Raw genomic sequence first — 15,240 nt, 5'->3', positions numbered from 1 at the left:
AGGCCTGATGCGACGCTTGGGTACGGTGAAGCCAAAAACTGTACGGCCGTTTCACTCAAACTGAGCAGAAATAAATAAAGATGGTACCTTATTCCCACAGTGAAGTCAGTTTGGGGCTAGGAAATCTCTCAAACCAGCAGGCGAGGGTGTGGTGGTCCTTGGTAAGGGTGATGGCAGCCAGGATCGTCCTCAACAGCGGGCACGAGCAGTCAGAAACACTCCAGACCATCTCCGGGTAGCTTACAGCGCAGTCGGTAACCTCCGTGGATCCCTTCTTCAAATCTCCTCTTCGGAAAACATGAATTACAGCCTTATTAGTAAGCTGAATTAGCTGTACTGTGACTAAAAGTTCATTCACTTAGCTAGTGATGCTAACAAACAATGCGGCGGCTAGCGGCGGCGGCTAGCGGCGGCTAGCGGCTAATGCTAATGCGCCCAATACATACCATGAAAACCTGTTCAACACATTTCGGGAAGAAATGTCTCCAGCCTCTCACAGAAGATATGCAGATAATGTCCCGGCACAGACAAGTCGGACAGACTGTCTTAAAACACCAACTACATGCTTAAATACACTTTTACAAACTCTTATAAACTCCTAAAGACTCTGTTTCGTCGTGACTCCGTAGTCAAGCTACACACTGGCACATCAGCTCCGACTTCCGGTTAAAACACACCACTTCCTCTTACGGCCACTGCCTTCAAAATAAAATACCATTAATCAAATAAAATAATCATACATTCACATTCAGCGTACTACACAGTACTTTTTAACATATTTATATCATTGCACCCTTTTTTAAACTTCTCATAAACATTTTAACCGTATTTATGATATATCTTTTTATAAACTGACTTTTAACCTTATTTATTGTACTTAAATTATTTTAAACATCAACTTTATTAAATGTGATATTATGACCAGGTTACATCCTCCCCTTCTAATTGTCTGATGTCCTCAACAGACTTAATGAACCATTTTATCAACTCAACAACATGGGAATGTATTTCAACTAGCTGGCTCTACCCTTTGCCAATCCTTATGGTAACGCCTCTGTGTACTATGGTAAGAGGTTGGTCTCTAGCCTTTCCTGGCTCATCGTAAACAAGTTTCACCACCGGTTTTATTGCTCTTTTAGGCCTAGCTTGTGGTGGGGTCACACTTCGGTTAGGACGGCTAGGCTGTTGTCTATCTTCGTCGCTTGAAACAGACTCAGGCTCTGAATCAGTCTCAGGAGCACTATCCGGATCATCATCTTCTTGAGGAGGGTTCTCTCCCTCAGAGACACTGTCATCAGACAGAACTCCAGGTCCTCTCTGTTCTGGCATGTCGGTATTTGTCTCATCCTTTCTTTGCATTATTTTCTCCAGATATGTTCTGTATGCCGAAGAGGGTAGTCATACTCGAGGTCTGAAGACTCTGTTGACGTTCCACACTCCATTTGCACTGAGTGGTCGGTTGTGTCTCTCTTACGCCTCTCGTGCACATGTGCTTGAGGTTTCGGCCTGCTTCGTACATCGGTATTATCCAGCACTGGGATTCGCACAAACTCTCCTATTGGCAAGAGATTATCCCTGTGCAAGGTTTTCAGCTTGCCTTTGCCACTCTGCGGTTTCAACTTATAAACGGGTAAGTTTGGCATCTTCTCCACTACAACATAGGGAACATCACACCAGCGGTTTTCAAGCTTATGCTTTCCCTTTGAGTCCCAAATTTTTCAGCAACACTCTGTCACCTGGCTCTAGGTTCTGAAACCCTAGTCTCTTGTCATACGCCTTCTTGTTGCGCAGATGAGTTTTGTTGGAAGCTTCAACAGCCATTTGGTAGGCCTGCTGCAGGTCTTTCTTTAGTCTTGTGACATAAGAGGAGTGCTGACTTTCTCCTTTTCCATCTGGGCGGGTCCCAAAACACACATCCACTGGGAGTCGAGCTTCTCTCCCGAACATAAGGAAATATGAGAGTACCCGGTAGAGTCACATTTTGTACTGTTGTACGCATGTACAAGATGTACCACATACGGCTCCATTGTCTCTTTTTCTCTTGGTTCAGGGTGCCCAGCATGGACATTAAAGTCCGATTAAATCGTTCAGGCTGAGGGTCACCTTGTGGGTGATAAGGGGTAGTACGTGACTTTCGTATTCCCAGTATCTTCAGCAGTTCTTTGATGAGCCTTGACTCAAAGTCTCTCCCTTGATCGGAATGTATTCGTGTTGGTAAGCCATAATGGATGAAATACTTCTCCACTAATATCTTGGCAACAGTAAGGGCCTTTTGGTTCTTGGCTGGAAAAGCTTGTGCATACCTTGTAAAATGGTCAGTAACAACTAACACATTACTTATTCCTCTTGAATCAGGCTCCATGGAGAGAAAATCGATGCACACCAGGTCCATCGGTCCGGTGCTTACTATTTGGTGTAAAGGGGGCAGCTCTTTGGCAAGGAGTCTTCCTCAGAACGCACTCTCCGCAGTTTCTGACATGTTGGTCCACATCGTTAGCCATCTTGGACCAGAAGAATCGGGTTCTGATCATATCCGTGGTCCTTTCTACTCCTAAATGACCTAAGTCATCGTGCATAGCCTTTAGTACTACTGCCTTGAACTCAGCAGGTAGCACAAGCTGGTGAGTTTTCTCTCCTGCATGACTTGTACTCACACGGTGGAGTAACCCGTTTTTCATGAGCAACTTTCCCTTTTCTCTTTTCATATGCAGCATCTCTGGATTTGACTTTATGTCGTCTGGCCAACGACCACACTTTAGGGCCTGGATCGTTGGTCCTATCAGGGGATCTTGTCCTTGAGCTGTCCTCAGTTCCAGCACAGACATTTGTCCCAGGGTGTTAAGCTGCATGCGTGTGGGAAAAGCGTACACATCTGGAATACAGTCAGGAGGAGCTCCAAGCTGTTCTGCGTATCTAGGCGAGTCTCCTGCAGAGCCCAGGACTCCGACTCTCTGGCATATAGATTTAACTCCCGCCTGGGAGATGCTCCGCCACTCAGTCTCCTCTTCTTGTGGCTCCATTCTTGACAACAAATCAGCATCAATATTGTTCCTGCCAGGTCGGTAGATAATGTCAAAGTCATACACTGACAGATCCGACAGCCAACGATGTCCCGTAGCGTTAAGCTTCGCTGTGGTAAGGACATACGTTAAAGGGTTGTTGTCTGTGCGTACTGTAAAGCGGGCTCCATATAAATAGTCGTGGAATTTTTCTACAAGTGCCCACTTTAGAGAGAGGAACTCCAACTGATGAATGGGATAGTTCTTTTCTGAAGAGCTTAGTTTTCGACTAGCGAATGCGACTGGCCTCAGTCCCTCTGCGTGTTCTTGATAAAGAACACTGCCAAGTCCAGACAGGCTGGCATCCACGTGCACTACATATGGTTTGCCGGGGTCGGCAAACGCCAGAACTGGGGCATTGGTGAGGCAATGTTTTATCTTCTCAAATGCCTCAGTACACTCTTGGTCCCACCGGGCTCCAAATGGGTCTCGTTCATCAAAGTAGACATCACTTTGTCCCTTTTTGGGTTTCCTCCCACGCTGGGTGGGGGCGTATCCTTTAGTGAGGTCAGTCAGGGAACGGACGATAGATGAGTAGTTGTGGATAAAACGCCGATAATATCCACAAAACCCCAAAAAAGATCGCAAGGTCTTAAGGTTGATGGGTTTGGGCCATGTAGTGACGGCTTCAATCTTCGCAGGATCGGCTGCGACACCCTCTGCTGACACTATGTGACCCACATATTTGACCTCTGTTTGGCAGAACTGGCATTTGTCAAGTGAGACTTTGAGTCCTACTTCCTTAAGTCTGTCCAAAACTTTCAACAGTCTTTCCTCATGCTCCTCCAGGGTCTTTCCAAAAATGATCAGATCATCCAGATAGACGAGAACTTGGAGCAAGTTCATGTCTCCTACTGCTTTTTCCATCAGTCGTTGGAAAGTCGCGGGTGCCCCGGTGATGCCCTGTGGCATCCGCTCGAACTGGTAGAACCCTAAAGGGCAGATGAAAGCAGTCTTCTCCTTGTCCTCTTCACTCATGGCTATCTGATAGTAACCGCTCCTTAGGTCCAAGACAGAAAACCACTGACTGCCTGAGAGGCAGTCCAGAGCCTCATCGATGCGTGGTGTTGTATATTGGTCAGGAATAGTGCGGCTATTGAGTGTACGGTAGTCGATGCACATCCGTATCGCTCCATTCTTTTTCCTGACAATTACTATGGGAGACGCATATGGACTTTTGGACTCCTTGATGATGCCTGCGGCTAACAACTTCTGGATGTGGCGCCGCACATCATCAATATCTGCGGGAGCAATGCGTCTGGAGCGCTCGCGAAAAGGTCGTGGGTCTGACAGACGAATTGTGTGATCCACCCCTTTTGCGAGTCCCACATCCAGTTCATGTAGCGAGAAGACATCTGCTCTTTCGCACAATTTCTGACGAAGTCTTGTCTTCCACTGTTCAGGAACGGGTGACTCACCAAAGTTGATGAAGCTGGCATCAAATGCCTCAGAGTCTGACTGCTGCTTTGGAACTGTTGTCACAACATCTGCAATACACAGGCGACCCAGAACAGTACCAACTGGTATAGTGGCATCTTTGAATGACTCGTTCTGGACAAGAACTATGAACTGGTTAGTGTCCACTGCATTGCTTGGTATCACTAGTGGCTGTAACAGCACACCTGCAGGAAGAGGGTTGATGGGAGAGGCTTCAACCATTAATATTTCATTGGGAAGTGGCTGCTTTAATGTGGCTTTGCAGATGACTTTACAGCTGCTTCCTGCAGTGAGCAGCAGGGAACCAGGACCCTCCCACATCACACACCCTACTTCATCATCATCTTCCTCCCTCAGCAACTCAGAAGTGCTCTTGTCTCCTTCTTTTTCAGGGCCAGTGCTGTGTATCACCAGGGTGTTGGCCACGGGCAAATCAGATGCATCGTCGCGCAGTTGAGCCAACCGTTTGGAGAGACTGGTGTTAGCGTTGGTCCCTACAATCACAGGTGTCTGGTCTGGACCGGGTGGGTCAGGACAAATCAACGCTAGAACTGACAAGGTGGTTGGTGTTCCTGCCACCTTCTTCGGAAACTCCATATCGACCACCACATAGCCACGGTAGGGATAACTAGAAGCACTCAAACCCCAAATGGCAAGCTGGCTCACAGGATAAATAGGAGTATCTGCCAGATATCTCTCGTACCAGGATTCAAAGATTATGGTAACCCTTGAACCGCTGTCCAGGAGTGCATCACACAGGTGCCCGTTCACTTTCAGTGGCTCTACCGATGGCGGCCCAATTAAGCCATCTGGTATCCCCAAAGGCTCAAGCATGCTCACGGCACTCTTTCTGACTGTGCAAGCGGTTTCCTCTGGTGCATCTTCAGTAGGCTGGGGGTTGCTGGTTTTCGCTTTCTTTAGGGCTTGGATAAGTTTCTGGATCACTTTGTTTTGATTCTCAGGATTGTTGCATCTTCCTGCAATGTGTCCACTTTCACCACAGCGGTAGCAGATATAGTCTCCAGAACCAGCTGTAAATCGGTTGGAAGTGTTTACTGCCATTACAGTTGGTGGCGTGTCAACCTGACGTGTAAACTTGGAGTTCACCTTTTGTTGTAGCTGTTTTACTTGTTGCTTCAGAGCTACTACTTCAGGTTCCAGACTAGTCTGAGTATTAGCAGGTAGTTTTTCAGGTCTTTCATCAGCGGCTTGCGGATGTGTGGTGAGTGCTGCAAACATGGATTTTACTTCCTTAAGTTCAGCCCTCAATGTTTGTATCTCTGACTTTTTGTTTTCAGTCTGAAGCTTAGCGTGGACTGTGCGCACTGACTGATTGAGCTTTGCTCTGGAAGCTTCGTACTCCTCCTCGGCACGAATTTCACACAGGAGTTCAAGGAAGGTTGGAGGGCTGGCCCTCCTTTCTCTCAGTCGAAGTTGAATTAACATCAGGTCAGCATTTATTGCACCTTTGAGTAGTTGTTCAATCCGGGCTCTGTCCATACTGGTGGCTGGGAGACCACCTCTTTGTACGACTTTGGACAGGCAGCGCTCCAACCGCCTCAAGAACTCAGACAACTTTTCTCCAGGCTGCTGCTGCTGTAGCCTGAAAGCGAAATACAAGTCATCTCCTGACTCTGCTAGGCCAAATGCACTTTCAAGAGCTTCTAAGCACTTTCCTGGTGTAACGTCAGGATCAGACAAACGCACAGCTCTTATCACCTCCAGGGCTGGTCCTTTTAAGCTCTCCATTATTCTCCTCCGTTTATCTTTTGGGAGACCATCACTCTCTTCAACCATCAGGTAGGCTTGCTCCAACCAATGATCAAATTGCTCCTCCCCTGCTGGAGTGGGTGTGATGCCTGAAAATATTCGCAGTCGGCGATATCCTCCACCCTCACCAGCTGGTTTGGTTGTTTTGTCCAACAGGTCACCCACTGCTCGAAGGATGGACTCTGTAGACGAGGGGGCTGGCTGAGTCCCAGTGAATAACGCCTGCACATCATCCATAGACTTCCCTTCAGTCTGAAGCAGAGCACTCAGTTTAGTCGTAAAGTCATCCTCAGCTTCCGAACTTTCAGCTACAATGAAGATTGGCCATGTGGGAACTCCTTCTGCTGGTAGCACCTCCCTTGGGACACTTGGATCAGTCACCTTTTCTCTGCACTCACACAGCACTAGTACTCCACTTGGCGCATCACTCATCATTCTTCCTCTTACTCGTACACGTCCAAGACACTTTATAGTCTGTAATGCATCTTCTATTTGCACAATCTCTGTGTTTTCTGGGACAACTGTCAGTAAGGCATGGTTCTCATCTAGTGCCTCTCCTCGACACCAGTTCTTTAGTTTGTTTATGAGCATTGAATGACTCTGCATGGCTCCTCTATTCTGTTAAATACTGCTAGGGTCACTATCTTATTTATTTACAATGTCATTTACTTAATTGTACGAATCTAGAAACTCAAGACACCATTTATCCCAGCGGTGCCTCCATTTATGTAGCCCAGTAATCCCCAAATAATAAGAGAAGGGCCCTGAGTTCTTTAACTCTTTAATTACAACCAATAATAGTTAGGTAATTTTTACTGTGCTTTTACCTTTTAACTATTTTAGGTGTCTTGAGTTTTTTACTCACTGCAAATAAACTATTATTCCTAAGATTTCACTCTTTTGAACCTCTGTAATTTTCTATCTTACATGCAAACACATTAAACAGATGAAATAACCAAAAATCACACTGGAATCAGTGGTAAGAAAAATAATCTCAATTATTTACTGAAAAAACAGTTCAAATAAATAACTGCAGATAAATCTGCGTCAAATGAAATATAGGTTTGTCTCACAAAACCTCCAACTGGTATTCACTATACCATGTAAACAAAACACAATCAGTATGTAAACAAAAACACAATCAGTGGGCCCACACTCACACTAGCCGGCAAATACTAACTAAAAGTCCCTTTAGTTGCAGGCCTGATGCGACGCTTGGGTACGGTGAAGCCAAAAACTGTACGGCCGTTTCACTCAAACTGAGCAGAAATAAATAAAGATGGTACCTTATTCCCACAGTGAAGTCAGTTTGGGGCTAGGAAATCTCTCAAACCAGCAGGCGAGGGTGTGGTGGTCCTTGGTAAGGGTGATGGCAGCCAGGATCGTCCTCAACAGCGGGCACGAGCAGTCAGAAACACTCCAGACCATCTCCGGGTAGCTTACAGCGCAGTCGGTAACCTCCGTGGATCCCTTCTTCAAATCTCCTCTTCGGAAAACATGAATTACAGCCTTATTAGTAAGCTGAATTAGCTGTACTGTGACTAAAAGTTCATTCACTTAGCTAGTGATGCTAACAAACAATGCGGCGGCTAGCGGCGGCGGCTAGCGGCGGCTAGCGGCTAATGCTAATGCGCCCAATACATACCATGAAAACCTGTTCAACACATTTCGGGAAGAAATGTCTCCAGCCTCTCACAGAAGATATGCAGATAATGTCCCGGCACAGACAAGTCGGACAGACTGTCTTAAAACACCAACTACATGCTTAAATACACTTTTACAAACTCTTATAAACTCCTAAAGACTCTGTTTCGTCGTGACTCCGTAGTCAAGCTACACACTGGCACATCAGCTCCGACTTCCGGTTAAACACACCACTTCCTCTTACGGCCACTGCCTTCAAAATAAAATACCATTAATCAAATAAAATAATCATACATTCACATTCAGCGTACTACACAGTACTTTTTAACATATTTATATCATTGCACCCTTTTTTAAACTTCTCATAAACATTTTAACCGTATTTATGATATATCTTTTTATAAACTGACTTTTAACCTTATTTATTGTACTTAAATTATTTTAAACATCAACTTTATTAAATGTGATATTATGACCAGGTTACACAGAGATCTTTAAAAAACCAAGATTCAGGACTAAATTGATGGAACGTTGTGTCTCTGTGAAAGGAATCAGTTTATGGAACAATCTGAACCAAGTATGAAAGCCAGTATGTTAAAGAAATATAATGAAAAATGTTAGTTAAGTTTGATTGACATACCCATAGCCAGCAGCTATTTTATTTTATTTTAGTTTTTTTTATTTACTTAGTTGTTGTTTTTTAATTTTTTAATTAACGTTCTTTGTAAATTGACTAAATTGAATTGGGGAAAAGCGGCAGATTAAGATTCTTTTTCTTTCTGCTCCCTTTCATTCACAATTTAGGAACGTTTGTGTTTGAATTGAATAGTTTGTTGTTTTATTTTTGAATGAAATAAAGAATAAATGAAATGATAACTGAGTGGAAACACCACAACGTCAGCTGCCTCAATGTGGCTTTTGATAATATTTTCAGAATAAAAGCATCCTGTTACGTGTCTTAATGAAAACATGTATCTTTGAGGAGTTAACCTGTGGTTGGAAGAAGCTCTCTGTCAGAAATAGCCGGCCAGCTGCGGTAGTCCTGCTGTCCCGGGGGACCCTGGTCAGACGGGTGTCGCAGGAAGCCGGTGACCGTGAAGACGCCCTTGCTGTGTTTGAGGGTGCAGCTGAACCAGCGGTTGTACCCCAGCGCTCCCTGGACAGGCCAGCGGACGTGGATGCCCTCGGTGCTGTACCTGCGAAGTTCACACTCCAGGTCCTCCGGTTCCACACCCTCAACATATCGCCGGAGGTCCAATTTGGATGCTACAAAAAACATTGCTACAATTAAGGGGATTCTGTCTAAACAAGACATGGAAAAACGTATTCATGCATTCATTTTCAGTAGGTTGGATTATTGCAATGGCATCTTTACAGGCCAAGAAATCTATCAGGCAGCTGCAGCTGATCCAGAACGCTGCCGCCAGAGTCCTTACAAACACCAGGAAACTGGACCACATTACACCGGTCATGAAATCACTACACTGGCTTCCAGTGAGTCAAAGGATAGAGTTTAAAATCTTACTGCTGGTCTACAAAGACCTGAATGGTCTTGGACCAAAATACATGCTTGATCTGTTAGTTCCTATGAAGCTCCCAGACCCCTGAGGTTCATCTGGATCTGGTTTGTTGTGGTTCCCAAGAACCAGAACCAAGCAAGGTGAGGCAGCGTTCAGTTATTCTGCTCCTCACCGGTGGAACAAACTTCCTGTAGACCTGAGGTCTGCTCCAACTGTCAGCTCCTTTAAATTTGGCCTAAAAACATTACTGTTTACTGAAGCGTACTCCTAAATTAAATACTTACCTGCTGGACTCTACTGCCCTTATTTTTAACAACTTGTGCTTTTTATCATTTTACCTCTTTTCTTATCATTTTATTTCATTTAGTTGGTATTTAAGCATACTCTTAAATTAAATACTCTCTGAAAACTGCAAATGAGCAGAGGTGTCAAGTAACGAAGTACAAATACTATTGTAGTGTTTCTAAATATGTTATGTGCAATTAAAAATATGGTGCTACCTAATTTGTTTTGGTGCTACTAAATGAAAAGCTAGGTGGCACCAGTGCTACCTGTGAAAAAGTTAGTCTGGAGCCCTGCCTACCACAGTAAGTCCCACCACACATCTCTTGATCTCTCTCCACTTGGTACAGACACATCTCTGGTATATCGCACTTGGAAATGTAGCCTCACTATCTGCGCTGTCTCACTGGTTCCAGAGACCATTCTTGATATAACACCGCAGGCGGGGTTACCTGGGTTCTGCACAAATACATCAGAACCGTGTTTGTGGCTCCGTAGAGGGTACCAGACAACTCTGGCAGGTGTTTCGGACGTCATAACCCCCACAGATAACTCAGTAAATGGCTCCTCATTCAAATTGACAATCCAATTACCAGACCCCCCTTCCATTCCTCCATTAACAAGAACCTTTTCAACTATCGATCAACAAGTGTTGAACATTCGTGTTTTAATTCAATTCAGTTCATCTATGTTGGCTTATACTTTTTGGGTTCTTTCTTCATATCTGACGCATATTCAAGTGTTTTGTGTAGTTTGTGGTAAAATGAGACTGCAATCTATGTCAGTATTACAATAAATAAAAGAAAGAGAGTGTGAAATGATCTCTCTTGTGAAATAAAAGTCAGATTTGTGCTGATGGTGAACAAGAGAATAAAAAGTGCCTTGTGATGGTCGGTGACGCTCCTGGTACTGAGACTAATCACAGACAAACACTTATTAACCACAGTAAACTGAACAAGAGAAAAGATCCAAGTTTTACTGAAGAATTTTGAGTTTCTTTGAAGTGTTAACAATCATCGTAATATCCATAAAACATTTACAATATTTACTGAAACAAACTCTGAGGAACATTCATTGACCAATTCAAGTTCATTTGTGTTTCGTGTTTCATGAACAAACGCTGCTATTTCCACGGATCTCTTCACTCTCTCTCTTCATCAGTGACGCGGAGAGAAACTTTAAGAACCTGACGAAGCTCCATGGTTTACATGATCTTTGTCTGTTTGGTTTTATGTTTAGAATGGCTTATTTAGTGAATGGGAATGTCATGGGATTCCTGGATGGCAAGGGAAGGGGGTTGAACTGCCTCACGGACCCTGAGGTCCTCTGGCACCGGCCTTTTAACCATTCCCCGAACCGCGACCAAAACCCACGGTGAGGCTGCATTCAGCCATTATGGCCCCTCTTTATGGAACAGCCTGCCAGAGAACCTCAGGGCCGCAGAGAATGTTGATATTTTTAAAAGGAGGCTCAAGACACACCTTTTTAGTTTGGCTTTTATCTGATCTCATTTACCTAGTGTTTTTAGCTATGTATTGTGTGTACTTCTTTAGCTCTTTTATCATCTCTAAAACTTTAATCCATTTTAGTGACTTTTTACTTTATGTTATTTATTATTCATCTTAAGTTTTATATATATTTCTCTATAATTTTACACTTTTAGGCATTTTTTACTTTCTTTTAATCTTTTAGTTTTTAGCTCCAGTGTTTCCTCAGGGGGGTCGTCCACACTGGGAGGTGTGCCTGCTCCGCCCATGGGGGTGTCGTCATGGGGGTCCCTCAGGCCTGGGTAGCTGGGGGGGGGCTCCACCTTCTGTGTGGGGTCTGCCCCGGTCTGTCCGGGTTGGGGGGGTCTCTGTGGGGATGCTTCTGGTGGTCGTGGTCGGTGATGCCTCTCGGTGTGGACGGCCACCCATAGGTAGTGTTTTCCTCACCTGGATCGTTAGTGCTAAGCCATGTCACCAGTCCACTTATTGTGTGTGTGTGTGTGTGGGTGTGGGCGTGTGAGTGTGTGCACAGGTATATGAGTGTGAGTGAGTGTGTGTGTACGCGTGGGGGGTGGGGTCGTATGGAATGTTTTAAATTGTGTTTTTTTATTGTTATTTTATTCTGCATGTAAAGCACCATGTGTTGCATTTTATATTGTATGATTTGGCGCTATACAAATAAATAAAGTTTAAGTTTAAGTTTAAGTTGGGAGTGGTGTACGTGCTTTGTGTTTTGTTGCTGCTGTTGTTTTTGTTTTGTGTGTTCTGTTTTTTTTTTGTTTTTTTTTTTGGCTCTCTGCATTTGGATCCATTATTTGGGGGGTATGGGGTGGGGGTGGAGTGGGTTGGTGGGAGTGGGAGGGTGTGGGAAGGAAGGGGGAAGAAGCATCTGAGCAGGTGGTGTTTTGTTGTGTTTTGTTCTCTCTCCCTGGACTGTGGGGACGCTATATATATATATATATATATAAATGAAAAATAAATAAAAAGTTGATCACAAAAAAGAACCTGACGAAGCTGAAAACACAACAACAACAAAAGGAAAACTTGGAATGAAACGGAAATATGTAAATAAAAAGAAAACACCGGGGGAGTCACGTGACTCGGTGGAGGAGATGGCTGCTCTGCTGAGCAGCTCCGCCACGGCAGCGTAAGACATTTATCCATCAGTACATCAGTAGTAGGCTCCTCCGACACTAGAACTCATCCAGACTTTAGACAAAGTGCTTGAGGAACAATGTTGAAAGAAACTCAACTTCAAATTAAAGGCTACATTTTGATGTACTGTTTTTTATCAATAATATAATAACAATAAAGACTTTTTGACTTAACATGAACTAAATTAATATATGAGAAGTTTGTAGAACGCTGGAATTCAGAAACTATGTACATCTTCATCTTCATCTTCATCATCATCACGGTCCAGTCAGAGTTTGTCAACACAAACTGGTTCTGCTTGAACCTCTGAGGACCATCAGGACACGTCTCATCCTCTCAGCACAAACACCGTCCTGTTCACTCTCATCATCTACAGCTGGAAAGAAAAAGAAGAAAGAAGAGAGGAGATAAAGGAGTGTTTGCAGAGACTCCCTCCACCAGCTGTCAGTCAGTGATGCAGCACATCCAGGACTTCAGAGGTGTTCAGAGCTGCAGTGGAGCAGTCTGTACATCCTGGAAGGCTGTCAGCTGGAATACACCTTTATTTCTGCACACATGAGAACAAGCACAACACCGGTCCACAACCAACATCTGGATCATCTGATCCTGAAACCTGTCATCATCCTCCTCTCACAGCTTTACTGGGGAAAGCAGCCGCTGAGAAGCTGCAGCTTCACTGGAAACACTGGATCTTTGATTTGATATCAGCTGGATTTAGTAGAAAACTGCTGGAAGCAGCAGGACCGACTCCAACCTCCACTGACCTGACAGTCTGCAGCTGGTAGTCTGGACTCTCCACCAGGTCAGACAGCTGCTTCACATCTGCAAAATGCAGGTCTTTCCCTCTCAGGTCCAGATGTTTCAGGTGGGAGGGGTTGGACTTCAGAGCTGAGACCAGAGAAGAACGGCTGATCTTTGACAGACTGCACCAGTCCAAGCTGAATAAAGAATAACAGATCTGAGCTGAAGCCACCAGGATGCAGGTTCCAACAGTCCAACAGAACCAGTGAAAAAGAGCTTCATCAATATTCATGACATCATGCTGCTGCTCCAATAAAGACGTAGTGACTTCAGCTCTTCAGCTCTGCAGCTCCACCAGTGGATCCATCCAGACAAACTCATGTTGTGCAGACAAATGATTCCAGTTTCCACCCAAACAAACATGTCAGGAGGAATTCTGGGACAAATGTCAACTCATCCATTTGTTTGAAGGAAAATTAAGCATTTGTTTGAATGTCAGACACAAAAACATGATGAACTGATGTCTAATATTTCATGAAGTAAAACTAGTTTCAAGTGTTGAACAAGCAGATGAACAACTTGTTACTGGAACATGTTGTGTTTGAATATCTCAGTCGGTACAAACGTTAGAATCTCAGTGTTGTCACAGAAGCAGGGCTGGATACGTTACCATGGAGATCTCTGGTGTGCAGCTAACCTGGTCTGGACCAGAATAACAAGCAGGACTTCTTCCTCCTGCTGCTCCATCTGATCAGTCAGCTGTCTCTCTGATCAATCAATCATTTCATCAACACTTGTTCATCATCTTCTGTGTGTTTGTTTCCTCATTTTCATCATCAACAATTACAGATGAATTAAAATTCATCATCATCATCATCATCATCATCTTACAGGCTCCTCATAGATGAGAATTAGAAAGGTGATGGCAGCTTTAGTTTACTTTTCTTACTTCAACACCCGTGTATTTATATTTAGTTTTTTGTATATATACATTTATATTTCCTGTTTCTTATTTTATTTTTTGTTTTTTTACATAGTCTTTACATGTGTGCACTTTTATGGACCTGCTGCCTAATCTCATTATATCATTATAATGACAATAAAGGCTTTCTATTCTATTCTATTTACACTCTGAAAACTATAAAAAGACATTATTTGTTGCACCTTATGTCTTGCTGTCACCGGGATGAAATGATCTTAACAGACTTATTCAGACATGATAGTAAAAACCTAGAAAAAGATGTTTTCCATGTTCAGAGTTTTATATTTGGTAAACTTGTATTTGTTGAAATGAAATTTAACGTTAGTCAAAGGAAGCCAAGGTTGGTTTGACTGATTTCAGCCACAGTAAGAAGTTATTCAGTAAATGAGCTCTACAGCTCATATGTTGGACTACTACACATTCAGTCTGTCCACTATTGTCTGTCAGACCCTCTGAGTTTATTAACAGCGTCTGGAGGACATTTTTGAACGTATCAGCTGTTTAAGCTCCTCGTACGTTTCCATTAGAAGCTGTTGTTCACTCGGTGAAACATCAGCAACACTCGTCCTCCATTTCTGAATCAGGACATCTGGGACTGACCTCACGGTCTGCTTAAGGAAGACGTCAACGTGCACGTACCAGGATTAGTTCAACCTGGCTTGACATAGCTGCACCTTCTCATCCTGGATCGTCTTCCTGCAGCGGAATCATCCAGGATGAACTCAGGAGGATATGTCAAGCCTTTCTCACACATCCTGGACTTCTTCTTTCTACTTTCATGCAACAAACCTCCCAACTGTCCCAGAAAAACTACATCAAGATGATCAGCGATGAAACTAATCCAACCGTGGAAAACATTTGAAAAAGCAGCAGAGAAAAGCAGCTGGAGATGACTTTGGAGGTCTGGAATACAATATGTAATCCTGGATCAATCCGGGAACTTTATATTCAGTTGGTTTCTTAAAAGACCTTAAGATCAAGATATAATTTACATTTTTCTGAATAGAATACTAATTATGAATACCATATTCTACTATTACCTATTTAAATGTTGGAACACATTTATTTTTTACTTATTACCCAGTTAATTCTTGTTTGTTCAGATGTTTTATTCCAAGTTCAGACACATCTCTGGTTGTTCAGTTGTTCCTGTCTGACACATT

The 15,240-nt window shown here is 43.7% G+C and overlaps 1 protein-coding gene across 1 annotated transcript in view; it reads right to left on the bottom strand.

The window, feature by feature from the left end:
* Positions 1–9,189, bottom strand: part of LOC133456418 (tapasin-related protein-like) — a 15,031-nt gene extending 5,842 nt beyond the window's left edge. Inside the window, exon 1 of the mRNA XM_061734893.1 lies at positions 8,901–9,189. Within this exon, the coding sequence (XP_061590877.1) occupies positions 8,901–9,189 (289 nt within the window). The remainder of the gene's footprint in view (positions 1–8,900) is intronic.
* Between the last annotated feature and the right edge of the window lie 6,051 nt (positions 9,190–15,240).

Source organism: Cololabis saira, chromosome 12 (genome assembly GCF_033807715.1).
Source record: "Cololabis saira isolate AMF1-May2022 chromosome 12, fColSai1.1, whole genome shotgun sequence".
NCBI classification, from domain to species: domain Eukaryota; kingdom Metazoa; phylum Chordata; class Actinopteri; order Beloniformes; family Belonidae; genus Cololabis; species Cololabis saira.
This window is presented reverse-complemented; position numbering and strand designations above follow the sequence as displayed.